At 60.8% G+C, this 21428-nt stretch overlaps 1 protein-coding gene across 1 annotated transcript in view; it reads right to left on the bottom strand.

Annotated features, from left to right (window-relative positions):
* Window positions 1-798: 798 nt before the first annotated feature.
* The window catches only part of LOC144954605 (transcription elongation factor SPT6-like), a gene marked incomplete at both ends in the record, with an annotated part of 33892 nt that continues 13262 nt past the window's right edge, over window positions 799-21428 (bottom strand). The window contains 5 exons of the mRNA XM_078885058.1: window positions 799-949; window positions 3467-3596; window positions 7391-7546; window positions 12868-12977; window positions 16384-16526. Of these exons, the coding sequence (XP_078741184.1) occupies window positions 799-949; window positions 3467-3596; window positions 7391-7546; window positions 12868-12977; window positions 16384-16526 (690 nt within the window). The remainder of the gene's footprint in view (window positions 950-3466; window positions 3597-7390; window positions 7547-12867; window positions 12978-16383; window positions 16527-21428) is intronic.

Below are 21428 nucleotides of genomic sequence, written 5' to 3'. Positions count from 1 at the left end.
ACCCACCCACCCACCAACTCACCCACCCACCCACCAACTCAACCCACCCACCCACCCACCCACTCACCCACCCACCCACTCACCCACCCACCCACCAACTCAACCCACCCACTCACCCACCCACCCACCCACCCACTCACCCACCCACCCACTCACCCCACCCACTCACCCACTCACCCCACCCACTCACCCACCCATCCACCCACTCACCCACCCACCCACTCACCCACCCACCCACTCACTCACCCACCCACCCACTCACCCACCCGCTCACCCACTCACCCACCCGCTCACACCACTCACCCACCCGCTCACCCACCCACCCACTCACCCACCCACCCACTCACCCACCCACCCACCCACCAACTCAACCCACCCACTCACCCACCCACCCACCCACTCACCCACCCACTCACCCCACCCACTCACCCACTCACCCCACCCACTCACCCACCCATCCACCCACTCACCCACCCACCCACCCACTCACCCACCCACCCACTCACCCCACCCACTCACCCACCCATCCACCCACCCATCCACCCACCCACCAACCCACTCACCCACCCACTCACCCACCCACCCACCCACCCACTCACCCACTCACCCACCCACCCACCCACTCACCCACCCACCCACCCACTCACCCACCCACTCACCCACCCACTCACCCACCCACCCACCCACTCACCTCCCAACCCACCCACCCACCCACTCACCCCCCAACCCACCCACCCACTCACTCACCCACCCACTCACTCACCCACCCACCCACTCACCCACTCACCCCCCACTCACCTTCCTGCCCTTCTTGGTGGGCACGACGTTCAGCTTTGCCCGCTCCAGGAAGGTTTGCCTCACCACCTGCCTGACCAGCGGCTCCCTCGCGACGGTGAGAGCCACCATGTAGCGAGCTCCCTCCAGCACCGCCTCCACCGTGGGGAACTGACTGCTCACCAGGTGAGCGGGAGAGAGGGTGAGTGGGTGGTGAGTGGTGAGTGGGTGGGTGAGTGAGTGGGTGGGTGAGTGAGTGGGTGGTGTGGGTGGGTGGGTGAGTGGGTGGGTGGCTGAGTGGGTGAGTGGGTGGGTGAGTGGGTGAGTGAGTGGGTGGGTGAGTGAGTGGGTGGGTGGGTGAGTGGGTGAGTGGGTGAGTGGGTGGGTGGGTGGGTGAGTGAGTGGGTGAGTGAGTGGGTGGGTGGGTGGGTGGTGAGTGGGTGAGTGGGTGAGAGCCACCATGTAGCGAGCTCCCTCCAGCACCGCCTCCACCGTGGGGAACTGACTGCTCACCAGGTGAGCGGGAGAGAGGGTGAGTGGGTGGTGAGTGGTGAGTGGGTGGGTGAGTGAGTGGGTGGGTGAGTGAGTGGGTGGTGTGGGTGAGTGGGTGAGTGGGTGGGTGGCTGAGTGGGTGAGTGAGTGGGTGGGTGAGTGAGTGGGTGGGTGGGTGAGTGGGTGAGTGGGTGAGTGGGTGGGTGGGTGGGTGAGTGAGTGGGTGGGTGGGTGAGTGAGTGGGTGGGTGGGTGGGGTGGGTGGTGAGTGGGTGAGTGGGTGAGAGCCACCATGTAGCGAGCTCCCTCCAGCACCGCCTCGACCGTGGGGAACTGACTGCCCACCAGGTGAGCGGGAGAGAGGGTGAGTGGGTGGTGAGTGGTGGTGAGTGGGTGGGTGAGTGAGTGGGTGGGTGAGTGAGTGGGTGAGTGGGTGGGAGAGAGGGTGAGTGAGTGGGTGAGTGGGTGAGTGGGTGGGTGGGTGGGTGGGTGGGTGAGTGGGTGAGTGGGTGGGTGGGTGAGTGGGTGAGTGGGTGGGTGGGTGGGTGAGTGGGTGGGTGGGTGGGTGAGTGGGTGAGTGGGTGGGTGGGTGAGTGGGTGAGTGGGTGGGTGGGTGAGTGGGTGGGTGAGTGGGTGGGAGAGAGGGTGAGTGAGTGGGTGAGTGGGTGAGTGGGTGGGTGGGTGGGTGGGTGGGTGAGTGGGTGAGTGGGTGGGGTGAGTGGGTGAGTGGGTGGGTGGGTGGGTGAGTGGGTGGGTGGGTGGGTGAGTGGGTGGGTGAGTGAGTGGTGAGTGGGTGAGTGGGTGGGTGGGTGGGTGAGTGGGTGAGTGGGTGGGTGGGTGGGTGAGTGAGTGAGTGGGTGGGTGAGTGAGTGGGTGGGTGGGTGAGTGAGTGGGTGGGTGGGTGAGTGAGTGGGTGAGTGAGTGAGTGACTGGGTGAGTGAGTGGGTGAGTGACTGGGTGAGTGAGGGGGGTGAGTGGGTGAGTGAGTGGGTGGGTGAGTGGGTGAGTGAGTGGGTGAGTGAGTGGGTGAGTGAGTGAGTGAGTGGGCGGAGCGAGCGAGCGTGTGGGGTGAGCGAGCGTGTGGGCGAGCGAGCGTGTGGGCGAGCGTGTGGGCGAGCGTGTGAGTGGGCGTGTGGGCGAGCGTGTGGGCGAGCGTGTGGGCGAGCGTGTGAGCGAGCGTGTGGGCGAGCGAGCGTGTGGGCGAGCGTGTGGGGCGAGCGTGTGAGTGAGCGTGTGGGCGAGCGTGTGGGCGAGCGTGTGAGTGGGCGAGCGTTGTGGGCGAGCGTGTGAGTGGGCGAGCGTGTGGGCGAGCGTGTGAGTGGGCGAGCGTGTGGGTGAGCGTGTGAGTGGGCGAGCGTGTGGGCGAGCGAGCGTGTGGGCGAGCGTGTGGGCGAGCGTGTGAGTGAGCGAGCGTGTGAGTGAGCGAGCGTGTGGGTGAGCGAGCGTGTGGGCGAGCGTGTGGGCGAGCGTGTGAGTGAGCGAGCGTGTGGGCGAGCGTGTGAGTGGGCGAGCGTGTGGGGCGAGCGTGTGAGTGAGCGAGCGTGTGGGCGAGCGTGTGAGTGGGCGAGCGTGTGGGCGAGCGAGCGTGTGGGCGAGCGTGTGGGCGAGCGTGTGGGCGAGCGTGTGAGTGAGCGAGCGTGTGAGTGAGCGAGCGTGTGGGTGAGCGAGCGTGTGGGCGAGCGTGTGGGCGAGCGTGTGAGTGAGCGAGCGTGTGGGCGAGCGTGTGAGTGGGCGAGCGTGTGGGTGAGCGAGCGTGTGGGCGAGCGTGTGAGTGGGGCGAGCGTGTGGGTGAGCGAGCGTGTGGGCGAGCGTGTGAGTGGGCGAGCGTGTGGTGAGCGAGCGTGTGGGCGAGCGTGTGAGTGAGCGAGCGTGTGGGCGAGCGTGTGAGTGGGCGAGCGTGTGGGTGAGCGAGCGTGTGGGCGAGCGTGTGGGAGAGCGTGTGGGCGAGCGTGTGGGCGAGCGTGTGAGTGGGCGAGCGTGGTGGGCGAGCGTGTGGGCGAGCGAGCGTGTGGGCGAGCGCGAGTGAGCGTGTGGGCGAGCGTGTGAGTGGGCGAGCGTGTGGGTGAGCGTGTGGGCGAGCGTGTGGGTGAGCGTGTGGGCGAGCGTGTGGGCGAGCGTGTGGGCGAGCGTGTGGGCGAGCGCGAGCGAGCGTGTGGGCGAGCGAGCGTGTGGGCGAGCGAGCGTGTGGGCGAGCGGCGTACGTGCAGATATAATCGCGTGCGAGCTCGTGAGGGTCGGCAGGGAACTGCTCCGTCTCGTGACGCTGGTAGCTGTCGCGCAGATTCTCGCCAAACTGCTGCGGAGTCAAACCAAACTTCTTGGCCAGACCGTCTGGCGGGGAGAGACACGGGGAGAGAGACACGGGGAGAGAGACACGGGGAGAGAGACACGGGGGGAGAGACACGGGGGGAGAGACACGGGGGGAGAGACACGGGGGGAGAGACACGGGGGAGAGAGAGACACGGGGAGAGAGACACGGGGAGAGACACGGGGAGAGAGACACGGGGAGAGAGACACGGGGGGAGAGAGACACGGGGAGAGACACGGGGAGAGACACGGGGAGAGACACGGGGAGAGAGACACGGGGGGAGAGACACGGGGAGAGAGACACGGGGAGAGAGACACGAGGGGAGAGACACGGGGAGAGACACGGGGGGAGAGACACGGGGGGGGAGACACGGGGGGGGAGACACGGGGGGGGAGAGACGGGGTGAGAGACACGGGGAGAGAGACACGGGGGAGAGAGACACGGGGGGAGAGACACGAGGGGAGAGACACGGGGAGAGAGACACGGGGGGAGAGACACGGGGGGAGAGACACGGGGGGAGAGACACGGGGGGAGAGACACGGGGGGAGAGACACGGGGAGAGACACGGGGAGAGACACACGGGGAGAGAGACACGGGGAGAGAGACACGGGGAGAGAGACACGGGGAGAGAGACACGGGGGGAGAGACACGGGGGGAGAGACACGGGGAGAGAGACACGGGGAGAGACACGGGGAGAGAGACACGGGGAGAGAGACACGGGGAGAGAGACACGGGGAGAGAGACACGGGGGGAGAGACACGGGGGGAGACACGGGGAGAGAGACACGGGGGGAGACACGGGGGGGGAGAGACGGGGAGAGAGACACGGGGAGAGAGACACGGGGGGGGAGACACGGGGAGAGAGACACGAGGGGAGAGACACGAGGGAGAGACACGGGGAGAGAGACACGGGGGGAGACACGGGGAGAGAGACACGGGGGGAGACACGGGGAGAGAGACACGGGGGGAGACACGGGGAGAGAGACACGGGGAGAGAGACACGAGGGGAGAGACACGGGGAGAGACACGGGGAGAGAGACACGGGGGGAGAGACACGGGGGGAGAGACACGGGGGGGGAGACACGGGGAGAGAGACACGGGGAGAGAGACACGGGGAGAGAGACACGAGGGGAGAGACACGGGGAGAGACACGGGGAGAGAGACACGGGGGGAGAGACACGGGGGGAGAGACACGGGGGGGGAGACACGGGGAGAGAGACACGGGGAGAGAGACACGAGGGGAGAGACACGAGGGGAGAGACATGGGGAGAGACACGGGGAGAGACACGGGGAGAGACACGGGGAGAGAGACACGGGGAGAGACACGGGGAGAGAGACACGGGGAGAGAGACACGAGGGGAGAGACACGGGGAGAGACACGGGGAGAGAGACAAGGGGGGAGAGACACGGGGGGAGAGACACGGGGGGGGAGACACGGGGGGGGAGAGACGGGGAGAGAGACACGGGGAGAGAGACACGGGGGGGGAGACACGGGGAGAGAGACACGGGGAGAGAGACACGGGGAGAGAGACACGAGGGGAGAGACACGAGGGGAGAGACACGGGGAGAGACACGGGGAGAGACACGGGGAGAGACACGGGGAGAGAGACACGGGGGGAGACACGGGGAGAGAGACACGGGGAGAGAGACACGAGGGGAGAGACACGGGGAGAGACACGGGGAGAGAGACACGGGGGGAGAGACACGGGGGGGGAGACACGGGGGGGGAGACACGGGGGGGGAGAGACGGGGTGAGAGACACGGGGAGAGAGACACGGGGGAGAGAGACACGGGGGGAGAGACACGAGGGGAGAGACACGGGGAGAGAGACACGGGGGGAGAGACACGGGGGGAGAGACACGGGGGGAGAGACACGGGGGGGAGAGACACGGGGGGAGAGACACGGGGAGAGACACGGGGAGAGACACACGGGGAGAGAGACACGGGGAGAGAGACACGGGGAGAGAGACACGGGGAGAGAGACACGGGGGGAGAGACACGGGGGGAGAGACACGGGGAGAGAGACACGGGGAGAGACACGGGGAGAGAGACACGGGGAGAGAGACACGGGGAGAGAGACACGGGGAGAGAGACACGGGGGGAGAGACACGGGGGGAGAGACACGGGGAGAGAGACACGGGGAGAGAGACACGGGGAGAGAGACACGGGGAGAGAGACACGGGGAGAGAGACACGGGGGGAGAGACACGAGGAGAGAGACACGGGGAGAGAGACACGGGGGGAGAGAGACACGGGGGGAGAGACACGGGGGGGGAGAGACACGGGGAGAAAGACACGGGGGAGAGAGACACGGGGAAGAGACACGGGGGGAGAGAGACATGGGGAGAGACAGACACGGGGAGAGAGAGACACAGGGAGAGAGAGACACGGGGAGAGAGAGACACGGGGGAGAGAGACACGGGGAGAGAGACACGGGGGGAGAGACACGGGGAGAGAGACACGGGGAGAGAGAGACACGGGGAGAGAGACACGGGGAGAGAGACACGGGGAGAGAGACACGGGGAGAGAGACACGGGGAGAGAGACACGGGGAGAGAGAGACACGGGGAGAGAGAGAGACACGGGGGAGAGAGACACGGGGGGAGAGACACGGGGAGAGAGACACGGGGAGAGAGAGAGACACGGGGAGAGACACGGGGAGAGACACGGGGAGAGAGACACGGGGAGAGACACGGGGAGAGACACGGGGAGAGAGACACGGAGAGAGAGACACGGAGAGAGAGACACGGAGAGAGAGACACGGGGAGAGAGACACGGGGAGAGAGACACGGGGAGAGAGACACGGGGGGAGAGACACGGGGGGAGAGACACGGGGAGAGGGGGAGAGAGACACGGGGAGAGAGACACGGGGAGAGAGACACGGGGAGAGAGACACGGGGAGAGACACGGGGGGAGAGACACGGGGGGAGAGACACGGGGGGAGAGACACGGGGGGAGAGAGACACAGGGAGAGGAGAGAGACACGGGGAGAGAGACACGGGGAGAGAGAGACACGGGGAGAGAGACACGGGGGGAGTGAGACACGGGGAGAGGAGAGAGACACGGGGAGAGAGACACGGGGGGAGAGACACGGGGGGAGAGAGACACGGGGAGACACGGGGGGAGAGAGACACGGGGAGACACGGGGGGAGAGAGACACAGGGAGAGGAGAGAGACACGGGGAGAGAGACACGGGGAGAGAGACACGGGGGGAGAGAGACACGGGGGGAGAGAGACACGGGGGGAGAGAGACACGGGGAGACATTAAAATGAGCCGTACGGATCAGAGATCCCGTGTCCCTGTCTGTAGACAAAGTGTTTAGTTGTCCAAGTCGTTGTCTAAGTAGTTGTCTAAGTAGTAGACTAAGTAGTAGTGTAGTTGTCCAAGTCGTTGTCTAAGTAGTTGTCTAAGTAGTAGTGTAGTTGTCTAAGTCGTTGTCTAAGTCGTTGTCTAAGTAGTAGTCTAAGTAGTAGTCTATGTAGTAGTCTATGTAGTAGTGTAGTTGTCTATGTAGTTGTCTGTGTAGATGTCTAAGTAGTAGTCTATGTAGTAGTCTATGTAGTAGTGTAGTTGTCTATGTAGTTGTCCGTGTAGATGTCTAAGTAGTAGTCTATGTAGTAGTCTATGTAGTAGTGTAGTTGTCTATGTAGTTGTCTGTGTAGATGTCTAAGTAGTAGTCTATGTAGTAGTCTATGTAGTAGTGTAGTTGTCTATGTAGTTGTCTGTGTAGATGTCTAAGTAGTAGTCTATGTAGTAGTCTATGTAGTAGTGTAGTTGTCTATGTAGTTGTCTGTGTAGATGTCTAAGTAGTAGTCGTACCGAGGCCTGTCTGCAGACACAGGGTGTAGCGGTCTCTGCGCGTCGCTTGCTTCAACTCGGGTGCCGATGACGCCGTCGCAGCTCCACCTCCTCCAGCTCCTCCAGCTCCAGCTGCTGCAGCTCCAGCCTCCACCGCCTCCTCATCACCCTCCTCTCCTGCATCAACATCATCAACATCAACATCATCAACAACATCATCAACATCATCAACATCATCAACATCATCATCAACATCATCATCAACAACATCATCAACAACATCATCAACAACAACAACATCATCAACAACATCATCATCATCAACAACATCATCAACATCATCAACATCATCATCAACATCATCATCAACAACATCATCAACATCATCAACAACAACAACATCATCAACAACATCATCATCATCAACAACATCATCAACATCATCAACATCATCAACATCATCATCAACATCATCATCAACATCATCAACAACAACAACATCATCAACAACATCAACATCAACATCATCATCATCAACATCATCAACAACAACAACATCATCAACAACATCAACAACATCATCATCAACATCATCAACAACATCAACAACATCATCATCATCAACAACATCATCAACATCATCAACATCATCAACATCATCATCAACATCATCATCAACAACATCATCAACATCATCATCAACATCATCAACAACATCATCAACAACAACATCAACATCAACAACAACATCATCAACAACATCATCATCATCAACATCATCAACAACATCATCATCAACAACATCCACAAAATCACAAACATCACCACACCGATCCCCCCCCGTGTCTCTCTCCCCGTGTCTCTCTCACCGTGTCTCTGTCACCGTGTCTCTCTCACCGTGTCTCTCTCACCGTGTCTCTCTCACCGTGTCTCTCTCACCGTGTCTCTCTCACCGTGTCTCTCTCCCCGTGTCTCTCTCCCCGTGTCTCTCTCCCCGTGTCTCTCTCCCCGTGTCTCTCTCCCCGTGTCTCTCTCTCTCCCCGTGTCTCTCTCCCCGTGTCTCTCTCCCCGTGTCTCTCTCCCCGTGTCTCTCTCTCCCCCCGTGTCTCTCTCCCCGTGTCTCTCTCCCCGTGTCTCTCTCCCCGTGTCTCTCCCCCCGTGTCTCTCTCCCCGTGTCTCTCCCCCCGTGTCTCTCTCCCCGTGTCTTTCTCTCCCCGTGTCTCTCTCCCCGTGTCTCTCCCCCCCCCTCCCCGTGTCTCTCCCCCCCCCCTCCCCGTGTCTCTCTCTCCCCGTGTCTCTCTCTCCCCGTGTCTCTCTCTCCCCGTGTCTCTCTCTCCCCGTGTCTCTCTCTCCCCGTGTCTCTCTCTCCCCGTGTCTCTCTCTCCCCGTGTCTCTCTCTCCCCGTGTCTCTCTCTCCCCGTGTCTCTCTCTCCCCGTGTCTCTCTCTCCCCGTGTCTCTCTCTCCCCGTGTCTCTCTCTCCCCGTGTCTCTCTCTCCCCGTGTCTCTCTCTCCCCGTGTCTCTCTCTCCCCGTGTCTCTCTCCCCGTGTCTCTCTCTCCCCGTGTCTCTCTCTCCCCGTGTCTCTCTCTCCCCGTGTCTCTCTCTCCCCGTGTCTCTCTCCCCGTGTCTCTCTCCCCGTGTCTCTCCCCCCGTGTCTCTCTCTCCCCGTGTCTCTCTCCCCGTGTCTCTCTCCCCGTGTCTCTCTCCCCGTGTCTCTCCCCGCCCCCCCCCCCCCGTGTCTCTCTCCCCGTGTCTCTCTCTCCCCGTGTCTCTCTCTCCCCGTGTCTCTCTCCCCGTGTCTCTCTCTCCCCGTGTCTCTCTCCCCGTGTCTCTCTCTCCCCGTGTCTCTCTCTCCCCGTGTCTCTCCCTTCGTGTCTCCCCCCGTGTCTCTCTCCGTGTCTCTCTCCCCGTGTTTCTCTCCCCGTGTCTCTCTCCCCGTGTCTCTCTCCCCGTGTCTCTCCCCGTGTCTCTCTCTCCCCGTGTCTCTCCCCCCGTGTCTCCCACCGTGTCTCTCTCCGTGTCTCTCTCCCCGTGTTTCTCTCCCCGTGTCTCTCCCCGTGTCTCTCCCCCCGTGTCTCTCCCCCCGTGTCTCTACCCCCGTGTCTCTCTCCCCGTGTCTCTCTCCCCGTGTCTCTCTCTCCCCCCGTGTCTCTCTCCCCGTGTCTCTCCCCCCGTGTCTCTCCCCCCGTGTCTCTCTCTCCCCGTGTCTTTCTCTCCCCGTGTCTTTCTCTCCCCGTGTCTCTCTCCCCGTGTCTCTCTCCCCGTGTCTCTCTCCCCGTGTCTCTCCCCCCCCCCCCCCGTGTCTCTCTCTCCCCGTGTCTCTCTCTCCCCGTGTCTCTCTCTCCCCGTGTCTCTCTCTCCCCATGTCTCTCTCTCCCCGTGTCTCTCTCTCCCCGTGTCTCTCTCTCCCCGTGTCTCTCTCTCCCCGTGTCTCTCCCCGTGTCTCTCTCCCCCGTGTCTCTCCCCGTGTCTCTCCCCCCGTGTCTCCCCCCGTGTCTCTCACCGTGTCTCCCCCCGTGTCTCTCTCCGTGTCTCTCTCCCCGTGTTTCTCTCCCCGTGTCTCTCCCCCGTGTCTCTCTCCCCGTGTCTCTCTCCCCGTGTCTCTCTCCCCGTGTCTCTCCCCGTGTCTCTCTCCCCGTGTCTCTCCCCGTGTCTCTCCCCCCGTGTCTCCCCCCGTGTCTCTCACCGTGTCTCTCCCCCCCGTGTCTCCCCCCGTGTCTCTCCCCGTGTCTCTCTCCCCGTGTCTCTCTCCCCGTGTCTCTCTCCCCGTGTCTCTCTCCCCGTGTCTCTCTCCCCGTGTCTCTCTCCCCGTGTCTCTCTCCCCGTGTCTCTCTCCCCGTGTCTCTCCCCCCGTGTCTCTCTCTCCCCGTGTCTCTCTCCCCGTGTCTCTCTCCCCGTGTCTCTCTCCCCGTGTCTCTCTCCCCGTGTCTCTCTCCCCGTGTCTCTCCCCCCCCCCCCCCCGTGTCTCTCTCCCCGTGTCTCTCTCCCCGTGTCTCTCTCCGCGTGTCTCTCTCTCCCCGTGTCTCTCTCTCCCCGTGTCTCTCTCTCCCCGTGTCTCTCTCTCCCCGTGTCTCTCTCGCCGTGTCTCTCTCTCCCCGTGTCTCTCCCCGTGTCTCTCTCCCCGTGTCTCTCTCTCCCCGTGTCTCTCTCTCCCCCGTGTCTCTCTCTCCCCGTGTCTCTCTCCGTGTCTCCCCCCCGTGTCTCTCTCCGTGTCTCTCTCCCCGTGTTTCTCTCCCCGTGTCTCTCCCCGTGTCTCTCTCTCCCCGTGTCTCTGTCCCCGTGTCTCTCTCTCCGTGTCTCTCCCTCCGTGTCTCCCACCGTGTCTCTCTCCGTGTCTCTCTCCCCGTGTTTCTCTCCCCGTGTCTCTCCCCGTGTCTCTCCCCCCGTGTCTCCCCCCGTGTCTCCCCCCGTGTCTCTCCCCCCGTGTCTCCCCCCGTGTCTCTTACCGTGTCTCTCCCCCCGTGTCTCCCCCCGTGTCTCTCTCCGTGTCTCTCCCCGTGTCTCTCCCCCCGCGTCTCCCCCCGTGTCTCTCTCCGTGTCTCTCTCCCCGTGTCTCTCCCCGTGTCTCTCTCTCCCCGTGTCTCTCTCCCCGTGTCTCTCACCGTGTCTCTCTCGCACCGTGTCTCTCTCCCCGTGTCTCTCTCCCCGTGTCTCTCACCGTGTCTCTCTCTCACCGTGTCTCTCTCCCCGTGTTTCCCCCCGTGTCTCTCTCTCCCCGTGTCTCTCCCCCCGTGTCTCTCCCCCCGTGTCTCTCTCCCCGTGTCCTCTCACCCCGTGTCTCTCTCCCCCCCGTGTCTCTCTCCCCGTGTCTCTCACCGTGTCTCTCACCCCGTGTCTCTCTCCCCCCGTGTCTCTCTCCCCGTGTCTCTCACCGTGTCTCTCTCCCCGTGTCTCTCCCCCCGTGTCTCTCTCTCACCGTGTCTCTCTCCCCGTGTCTCTCTCCCCGTGTCTCTCTCCCCGTGTCTCTCCCCCCGTGTCTCTCCCCCCGTGTCTCTCTCCCCGTGTCTCTCACCGTGTCTCTCCCCCCGTGTCTCTCTCCCCGTGTCTCTCCCCCCGTGTCTCTCTCCCCGTGTCTCTCACCGTGTCTCTCTCCCCGTGTCTCCCTCCGTGTCTCTCCCCCCGTGTCTCTCCCCCCGTGTCTCTCCCCCCGTGTCTCTCACCCCGTGTCTCTCTCTCCCCGTGTCTCTCCCCGTGTCTCTCTCCCCGTGTCTCTCTCTCCCCGTGTCTCTCTCTCCCCGTGTCTCTCCCCCGTGTCTCTCTCTCCCCGTGTCTCTCTCCGTGTCTCCCCCCGTGTCTCTCTCCGTGTCTCTCTCCCCGTGTTTCTCTCCCCGTGTCTCTCCCCGTGTCTCTCTCTCCCCGTGTCTCTGTCCCCGTGTCTCTCTCTCCGTGTCTCTCCCTCCGTGTCTCCCACCGTGTCTCTCTCCGTGTCTCTCTCCCCGTGTTTCTCTCCCCGTGTCTCTCCCCGTGTCTCTCCCCCCGTGTCTCCCCCCGTGTCTCCCCCCGTGTCTCTCCCCCCGTGTCTCCCCCCGTGTCTCTTACCGTGTCTCTCCCCCCGTGTCTCCCCCCGTGTCCTCTCTCCGTGTCTCTCCCCGTGTCTCTCCCCCCGCGTCTCCCCCCGTGTCTCTCTCTCTCCGTGTCTCTCTCCCCGTGTCTCTCCCCGTGTCTCTCTCTCCCCGTGTCTCTCTCCCCGTGTCTCTCACCGTGTCTCTCTCGCACCGTGTCTCTCTCCCCGTGTCTCTCTCCCCGTGTCTCTCACCGTGTCTCTCTCTCACCGTGTCTCTCTCCCCGTGTTTCCCCCCGTGTCTCTCTCTCCCCGTGTCTCTCCCCCCGTGTCTCTCCCCCCGTGTCTCTCTCCCCGTGTCTCTCACCCCGTGTCTCTCTCCCCCCGTGTCTCTCTCCCCGTGTCTCTCACCGTGTCTCTCACCCCGTGTCTCTCTCCCCCCGTGTCTCTCTCCCCGTGTCTCTCACCGTGTCTCTCTCCCCGTGTCTCTCCCCCCGTGTCTCTCTCTCACCGTGTCTCTCTCCCCGTGTCTCTCTCCCCGTGTCTCTCTCCCCGTGTCTCTCCCCCCGTGTCTCTCCCCCCGTGTCTCTCTCCCCGTGTCTCTCACCGTGTCTCTCCCCCCGTGTCTCTCTCCCCGTGTCTCTCTCCCCGTGTCTCTCCCCCCGTGTCTCTCCCCCCGTGTCTCTCTCCCCGTGTCTCTCACCGTGTCTCTCTCCCCGTGTCTCCCTCCGTGTCTCTCCCCCCGTGTCTCTCCCCCCGTGTCTCTCCCCCCGTGTCTCTCACCCCGTGTCTCTCCCCCCGTGTCTCTCCCCCCGTGTCTCTCCCCCCGTGTCTCTCTCCCCGTGTCTCCCCCCGTGTCTCCCCCCGTGTCTCTCCCCCCGTGTCTCTCACCCCGTGTCTCTCTCCCCGTGTCTCCCCCCGTCTCTCTCACCGTGTCTCTCCCCGTGTCTCTCCCCCCGTGTCTCTCTCCCCGTGTCTCTCTCCCCGTGTCTCTCACCGTGTCTGCGGCGTGCAGCGTTGTGCATGCGAGGGATGTCGCGCCCGTAGTAGAGCAGGAAGTGGCTGTAGACGTCTTGGAGCTCCTCCATCGTCTGAACCTCGCCCAGCCTGAGATCCACGCAGCACACGGGACACGGTGAGTGGGTGAGTGAGTGGGTGGGTGGGTGAGTGGGTGAGTGGGTGGGTGGGTGGGTGGGTGAGTGAGTGGGTGGGTGGGTGGGTGAGTGGGTGAGTGGGTGGGTGAGTGGGTGGGTGGGTGAGTGAGTGAGTGGGTGGGTGGGTGGGTGAGTGGGTGGGTGAGTGGGTGAGTGGGTGGGTGAGTGGGTGAGTGGGTGGGTGAGTGGGTGAGTGGGTGGGTGAGTGAGTGGGTGGGTGGGTGGGTGAGTGGGTGGGTGAGTGAGTGAGTGAGTGGGTGGGTGAGTGGGTGGGTGGGTGAGTGAGTGAGTGGGTGGGTGAGTGAGTGGGTGGGTGAGTGGGTGAGTGGGTGGGTGGGTGAGTGAGTGGGTGGGTGAGTGGGTGGGTGGGTGGGTGAGTGAGTGGGTGAGTGGGTGAGTGAGTGGGTGGGTGGGTGAGTGAGTGGGTGGGTGAGTGGGTGAGTGAGTGGGTGGGTGGGTGGGTGAGTGGGTGAGTGGGTGAGTGAGTGGGTGGGTGAGTGGGTGAGTGGGTGAGTGGGTGAGTGGGTGAGTGAGTGGGTGGGTGGGTGAGTGAGTGAGTGGGTGGGTGGGTGGGTGAGTGGGTGGGTGGGTGAGTGGGTGAGTGAGTGGGTGAGTGGGTGAGTGGGTGGGTGAGTGGGTGAGTGAGTGGGTGAGTGAGTGGGTGGGTGGGTGGGTGAGTGGGTGGGTGGGTGAGTGGGTGAGTGAGTGGGTGAGTGGGTGAGTGGGTGGGTGGGTGAGTGAGTGGGTGGGTGGGTGGGTGAGTGGGTGGGTGGGTGAGTGGGTGAGTGAGTGGGTGAGTGGGTGAGTGGGTGGGTGAGTGGGTGAGTGGGTGGGTGGGTGAGTGAGTGGGTGGGTGGGTGGGTGAGTGGGTGGGTGAGTGAGTGAGTGGGTGGGTGAGTGGGTGGGTGGGTGAGTGAGTGGGTGGGTGAGTGAGTGAGTGGGTGAGTGGGTGGGTGGGTGAGTGAGTGGGTGGGTGAGTGGGTGGGTGGGTGGGTGAGTGAGTGGGTGAGTGGGTGGGTGGGTGAGTGAGTGAGTGGGTGGGTGAGTGGGTGGGTGGGTGGGTGAGTGAGTGAGTGGGTGGGTGGGTGGGTGAGTGGGTGAGTGAGTGGGTGGGTGAGTGAGTGAGTGGGTGGGTGAGTGGGTGAGTGGGTGGGTGAGTGAGTGGGTGGGTGAGTGGGTGAGTGGGTGGGTGAGTGGGTGGGTGAGTGGGTGAGTGGGTGGGTGAGTGAGTGAGTGAGTGGGTGGGTGAGTGAGTGGGTGGGTGGGTGAGTGGGTGGGTGAGTGGGTGAGTGGGTGGGTGAGTGGGTGGGTGAGTGGGTGGGTGAGTGGGTGGGTGAGTGGGTGGGTGAGTGAGTGGGTGGGTGGGTGGGTGGGGGTGGTGGGTGAGTGAGTGAGTGGGTGGGTGAGTGGGTGAGTGGGTGGATGGGTGGGTGAGTGGGTGGGTGAGTGAGTGAGTGAGTGAGTGGGTGGGTGGGTGAGTGGGGTGAGTGAGTGGGTGGGTGGGTGGGTGGGTGGATGAGTGGGTGGGTGAGTGGGTGAGTGGGTGGGTGAGTGGGTGAGTGAGTGGGTGGGTGAGTGAGTGGGTGAGTGGGTGGGTGAGTGGGTGAGTGGGTGGGTGAGTGGGTGGGTGGGTGGGTGGGTGAGTGGGTGGGTGGGTGGGTGGGTGAGTGGGTGAGTGGGTGGGTGAGTGGGTGAGTGAGTGGGTGAGTGGGTGAGTGGGTGAGTGGGTGGGTGGGTGGGTGAGTGGGTGGGTGGGTGGGTGAGTGGGTGGGTGAGGGGGTGAGTGGGTGGGTGGATGAGTGGGTGGGTGAGTGGGTGGGTGAGTGAGTGGGTGGGTGAGTGAGTGGGTGAGTGGGTGAGTGAGTGGGTGAGTGGGTGGGTGAGTGGGTGGGTGAGTGAGTGGGTGGGTGAGTGGGTGGGTGGATGAGTGGGTGGGTGAGTGGGTGAGTGGGTGGGTGAGTGAGTGGGTGGGTGAGTGGGTGAGTGGGTGGGTGAGTGGGTGAGTGAGTGGGTGAGTGGGTGAGTGAGTGAGTGAGTGGGTGGGTGAGTGGGTGGGTGAGTGAGTGGGTGAGTGGGTGAGTGAGTGGGTGAGTGAGTGGGTGGGTGAGTGGGTGAGTGGGTGGGTGAGTGAGTGGTTGAGTGGGTGAGTGGGTGAGTGAGTGGGTGAGTGGGTGGGTGACTGAGTGAGTGAGTGGTGAGTGAGTTGGTGAGTGAGTTGGTGAGTGAGTGGTGAGTGAGTTGGTGAGTGAGTGGTGAGTGAGTTGGTGAGTGACTGAGTGAGTGAGTGGTGAGTGACTGAGTGAGTGAGTGGTGAGTGAGTTGGTGAGTGAGTTGGTGAGTGAGTTGGTGAGTGAGTGGTGAGTGAGTGGTGAGTGAGTGGTGAGTGAGTGGTGAGTGAGTGGTGAGTGACTGAGTGAGTGAGTGGTGAGTGAGTGGTGAGTGACTGAGTGAGTGAGTGGTGAGTGAGTGAGTGGGTGAGTTGGTGAGTGAGTGAGTTGGTGAGTGAGTGGTGAGTGAGTGGTGAGTGAGTGGTGAGTGAGTGGGTGAGTTGGTGAGTGAGTGAGTTGGTGAGTGAGTGGTGAGTGAGTGGTGAGTGAGTGGGTGAGTGACTGAGTGAGTGGTGAGTGAGTGGGTGAGTGACTGAGTGAGTGACTGAGTGAGTGGTGAGTGAGTGAGTTGGTGAGTTGGTGAGTGAGTGACTGAGTGAGTGAGTGGTGAGTGAGTGGTGAGTGACTGAGTGAGTGAGTGGTGAGTGAGTGGGTGAGTTAGTGAGTTGGTGAGTGAGTGGTGAGTGAGTGGTGAGTGAGTTGGTGAGTGAGTTGGTGAGTGAGTTGGTGAGTGAGTTGGTGAGCGAGTGGTGAGTGGTGAGTGAGTAGGTGAGTAGGTGAGTGAGTTGGTGAGTGAGTGACTGAGTGAGTTGGTGAGTGAGTGGTGAGTGAGTTGGTGAGTGAGTGGTGAGTGAGTGGTGAGTGAGTGGGTGAGTTGGTGAGTGAGTGAGTTGGTGAGTGAGTGGTGAGTGAGTGGTGAGTGAGTGGTGAGTGAGTGGGTGAGTGACTGAGTGAGTTGGTGAGTGAGTGGTGAGTGACTGAGTGACTGAGTGACTGAGTGACTGAGTTGGTGAGTGGTTGAGTGAGTGAGTGGTGAGTGAGTGGTGAGTGAGTTGGTGAGTGAGTTGGTGAGTGAGATGGTGAGTGAGCTGGTGAGTGAGTTGGTGAGTGAGTTGGTGAGTGAGTTGGTGAGTGAGTGGTGAGTGAGTTGGTGAGTGAGTTGGTGAGTGAGTGACTGAGTGAGTGAGTGAGTGGTGAGTGAGTTGGTGAGTGAGTTGGTGAGTGAGTTGGTGAGTGAGTGGTGAGTGTTACCGGTCGATATCGGCGGCCTCCAGGGGTCTCACCCCGTCCCCCAGGGGTTTGTCTGCGTCTGCGTAGACCGACTCAAACTGGAAGCGCTGCATGTGCTGGAACAGACGCAGCAGGTTCTTCTTCCTGGTGCCAAGCTGGGTCCACTACGCACACACACAGAGACACGGTGAGACACACAGAGACACGGTGAGACACACAGAGACAAGGTGAGACACGGTGACACACACAGACACACGGTGAGACACACAGAGACACGGTGAGAGACACAGAGACACAGAGAGAGAGAGACACACAGAGAGAGAGACACGGTGAGACACACACACAGAGAGAGAGCGCTGCATGTGCTGGAACAGACGCATCAGGTTCTTCTTCCTGGTGCCAAGCTGGGTCCACTACACACACAGAGACACACAGAGACACAGAGAGAGACACGCGGTGAGACACACACAGAGAAAGACACGCAGAGACACGGTGAGACACACACAGAGACACGGTGAGACACACAGAGACACGGTGAGACACACACAGAGACACGGTGAGACACAGAGAGAGACACGGTGAGACACACAGAGACACGGTGAGACACACAGAGACACGGTGAGACACACACACAGAGAGAGACACGCAGAGACACGGTGAGACACACACACAGAGAGAGACACGCAGAGACACGGTGAGACACACACACAGAGAGCGCTGCATGTGCTGGAACAAACGCAGCAGGTTCTTCTTCCTGGTGCCAAGCTGGGTCCACTACGCACACACAGAGACACAGACACACAGAGACACGGTGAGACACACACAGAGACACGGTGAGACACACACAGAGACATGGTGAGACACACACAAGAGAGAGACACGGTGAGACACACACAGAGACACGGTGAGACACACACAGAGACACGGTGAGACACACACAAGAGAGAGACACGGTGAGACACACACAGAGACACGGTGAGACACACAGAGACACGGTGAGACACACACAAGAGAGAGACACGGTGAGACACACACAGAGACACGGTGAGACACACACACAGAGACACAGAGAGACACACACAGAGACACACACAGAGAGAGAGACACAGAGAGACACACACAGAAACACACACAGAGAGAGACACACAGAGACACGGTGAGACACACACAGAGAGAGACACGGTGAGAGACACAGAGACACAGAGAGAGAGAGACACACAGAGAGAGAGACACGGTGAGACACACACAGAGAGACAGAGACAGAGAGAGACACGTGATGAGACACACACAGAGACACGGGGTGAGACACACACAGAGACACGGTGAGACACACACAGAGAGAGACACACAGAGACACGGTGAGACACACACAGAGAGAGACACGGTGAGAGACACAGAGACACAGAGAGAGAGAGACACACAGAGAGAGAGACACGGTGAGACACACACAGAGAGACAGAGACAGAGAGAGACACGTGGTGAGACACACACAGAGACACGTGGTGAGACACACACAGAGACACGGTGAGACACACACAGAGAGAGACACGGTGAGAGACACAGAGACACAGAGAGAGAGAGACACACAGAGAGAGAGACACGGTGAGACACACACAGAGAGACAGAGACAGAGAGAGACACGTGGTGAGACACACACAGAGACACGGTGAGACACACACAGAGAGAGACACGGTGAGAGACACAGAGACACAGAGAGAGAGAGACACACAGAGAGAGAGACACGGTGAGACACACACAGAGAGACAGAGACAGAGAGAGACACGTGGTGAGACACACACAGAGACACGGGGTGAGACACACACAGAGACACGGTGAGACACACACAGAGAGAGACACACAGAGACACGGTGAGACACACACAGAGAGAGACACGGTGAGAGACACAGAGACACAGAGAGAGAGAGACACACAGAGAGAGAGACACGGTGAGACACACACAGAGAGACAGAGACAGAGAGAGACACGTGGTGAGACACACACAGAGACACGTGGTGAGACACACACAGAGACACGGGGTGAGACACACAGAGAGAGACACGGTGAGACACACACAGAGACACGGGGTGAGACACACACAGAGAGAGACACGGTGAGAGACACAGAGACACAGAGAGAGAGAGACACACAGAGAGAGAGACACGGTGAGACACACACAGAGAGACAGAGACAGAGAGAGACACGTGGTGAGACACACACAGAGACACGTGGTGAGACACACACAGAGACACGGGGTGAGACACACAGAGAGAGAGACACGGTGAGAGACACAGAGACACAGAGAGAGAGAGACACACAGAGAGAGAGACACGGTGAGACACACACAGAGAGACAGAGACAGAGGGAGACACGTGGTGAGACACACACAGAGACACGTGGTGAGACACACACAGAGACACGGGGTGAGACACACAGAGAGAGAGACACGGTGAGAGACACAGAGACACAGAGAGAGAGAGACACACAGAGAGAGAGACACGGTGAGACACACACAGAGAGACAGAGACAGAGGGAGACACGTGGTGAGACACACACAGAGACACGTGGTGAGACACACACAGAGACACGGGGTGAGACACACAGAGAGACAGAGACAGAGGGAGACACGTGGTGAGACACACACAGAGACACGGTGAGACACACACAGAGACACGTGGTGAGACACACACAGAGACACGGTGAGACACACACAGAGAGAGACACGGTGAGAGACACAGAGACACAGAGAGAGAGAGACACACAGAGAGAGAGACACGGTGAGACACACACAGAGAGACAGAGACAGAGAGAGACACGTGGTGAGACACACACAGAGACACGTGGTGAGACACACACAGAGACACGGGGTGAGACACACAGAGAGAGACACGGTGAGACACACACAGAGACACGGGGTGAGACACACACAGAGAGAGACACGGTGAGAGACACAGAGACACAGAGAGAGAGAGACACACAGAGAGAGAGACACGGTGAGACACACACAGAGAGACAGAGACAGAGAGAGACACGTGGTGAGACACACACAGAGACACGTGGTGAGACACACACAGAGACACGGGGTGAGACACACAGAGAGAGAGACACGGTGAGAGACACAGAGACACAGAGAGAGAGAGACACACAGAGAGAGAGACACGGTGAGACACACACAGAGAGACAGAGACAGAGGGAGACACGTGGTGAGACACACACAGAGACACGTGGTGAGACACACACAGAGACACGGGGTGAGACACACAGAGAGAGAGACACGGTGAGAGACACAGAGACACAGAGAGAGAGAGACACACAGAGAGAGAGACACGGTGAGACACACACAGAGAGACAGAGACAGAGGGAGACACGTGGTGAGACACACACAGAGACACGTGGTGAGACACACACAGAGACACGGGGTGAGACACACAGAGAGACAGAGACAGAGGGAGACACGTGGTGAGACACACACAGAGACACGGTGAGACACACACAGAGACACGTGGTGAGACACACACAGAGACACGTGGTGAGACACACACAGAGACACGGGGTGAGACACACACAGAGACACGGGGTGAGACACACACAGAGACACGTGGTGAGACACACACAGAGACACGGGGTGAGACACACACAGAGACACGGGGTGAGACACACACAGAGACACGGGGTGAGACACACACAGAGACACGTGGTGAGACACACACAGAGACACGTGGTGAGACACACACAGAGACACGTGGTGAGACACACACAGAGACACGGGGTGAGACACACACAGAGACACGTGGTGAGACACACACAGAGACACGTGGTGAGACACACACAGAGACACGTGGTGAGACACACACAGAGACACGGGGTGAGACACACACAGAGACACGTGGTGAGACGCACACAGAGACACGGTGAGACACACACAGAGACACGTGGTGAGACACACACAGAGACACGGTGAGACACACACAGAGACACGTGGTGAGACACACACAGAGACACGGGGTGAGACACACACAGAGACACGGTGAGACACACACAGAGACACGTGGTGAGACACACACAGAGACACGGGGTGAGACACACACAGAGACACGTGGTGAGACACACACAGAGACACGGTGAGACACACACAGAGACACGGGGTGAGACACACACAGAGACACGGTGAGACACACACAGAGACACGTGGTGAGACACACACAGAGACACGGGGTGAGACACACACAGAGACACGTGGTGAGACACACACAGAGACACGGGGTGAGACACACACAGAGACACGGTGAGACACACACAGAGACACGGTGAGACACACACAGAGACACGGGGTGAGACACACACAGAGACACGGTGAGACACACACAGAGACACGTGGTGAGACACACACAGAGACACGGTGAGACACACACAGAGACACGGTGAGACACACACAGAGACACGTGGTGAGACACACACAGAGACACGTGGTGAGACACACACAGAGACACGGTGAGACACACACAGAGACACGGGGTGAGACACACACAGAGACACGGTGAGACACACACAGAGACACGTGGTGAGACACACACAGAGACACGGGGTGAGACACACACAGAGACACGTGGTGAGACACACACAGAGACACGGGGTGAGACACACACAGAGACACGGTGAGACACACACAGAGACACGGGGTGAGACACACACAGAGAGAGAGAGAGACAGAAACACAGAGAGAGAGACATGCGGTGAGACACACACAGAGACACGGGGTGAGACACACAGACACACAGACACACAGAGAGAGACACGCGGTGAGACACACACAGACACAGAGAGAGAGAGACACACACAGAGACACGGGGTGAGAGAGAGACACAGAGACACGGGGGACAGACACACACAGAGACACAGAGACACGGGGGACAGACACACACACAGACACACGGGGGACAGACACACAGACACACACACAGAGTGAGACACACAGAGAGAGACAGAGAGAGAGAGACACACAGAGACAGACGGAGAGAGACATGAGGTGAGACACACACAGTGCGTCGTGAGTAGTGGTGAGTGGTGAG

This window comes from Lampetra fluviatilis, unplaced genomic scaffold (assembly GCF_964198595.1).
Source record: "Lampetra fluviatilis unplaced genomic scaffold, kcLamFluv1.1 SCAFFOLD_997, whole genome shotgun sequence".
In the NCBI taxonomy this organism is placed as follows: domain Eukaryota; kingdom Metazoa; phylum Chordata; class Hyperoartia; order Petromyzontiformes; family Petromyzontidae; genus Lampetra; species Lampetra fluviatilis.
The sequence above is the reverse complement of the archived record's forward strand: the minus strand, read 5'-3'. Positions and strand labels throughout refer to the sequence as shown.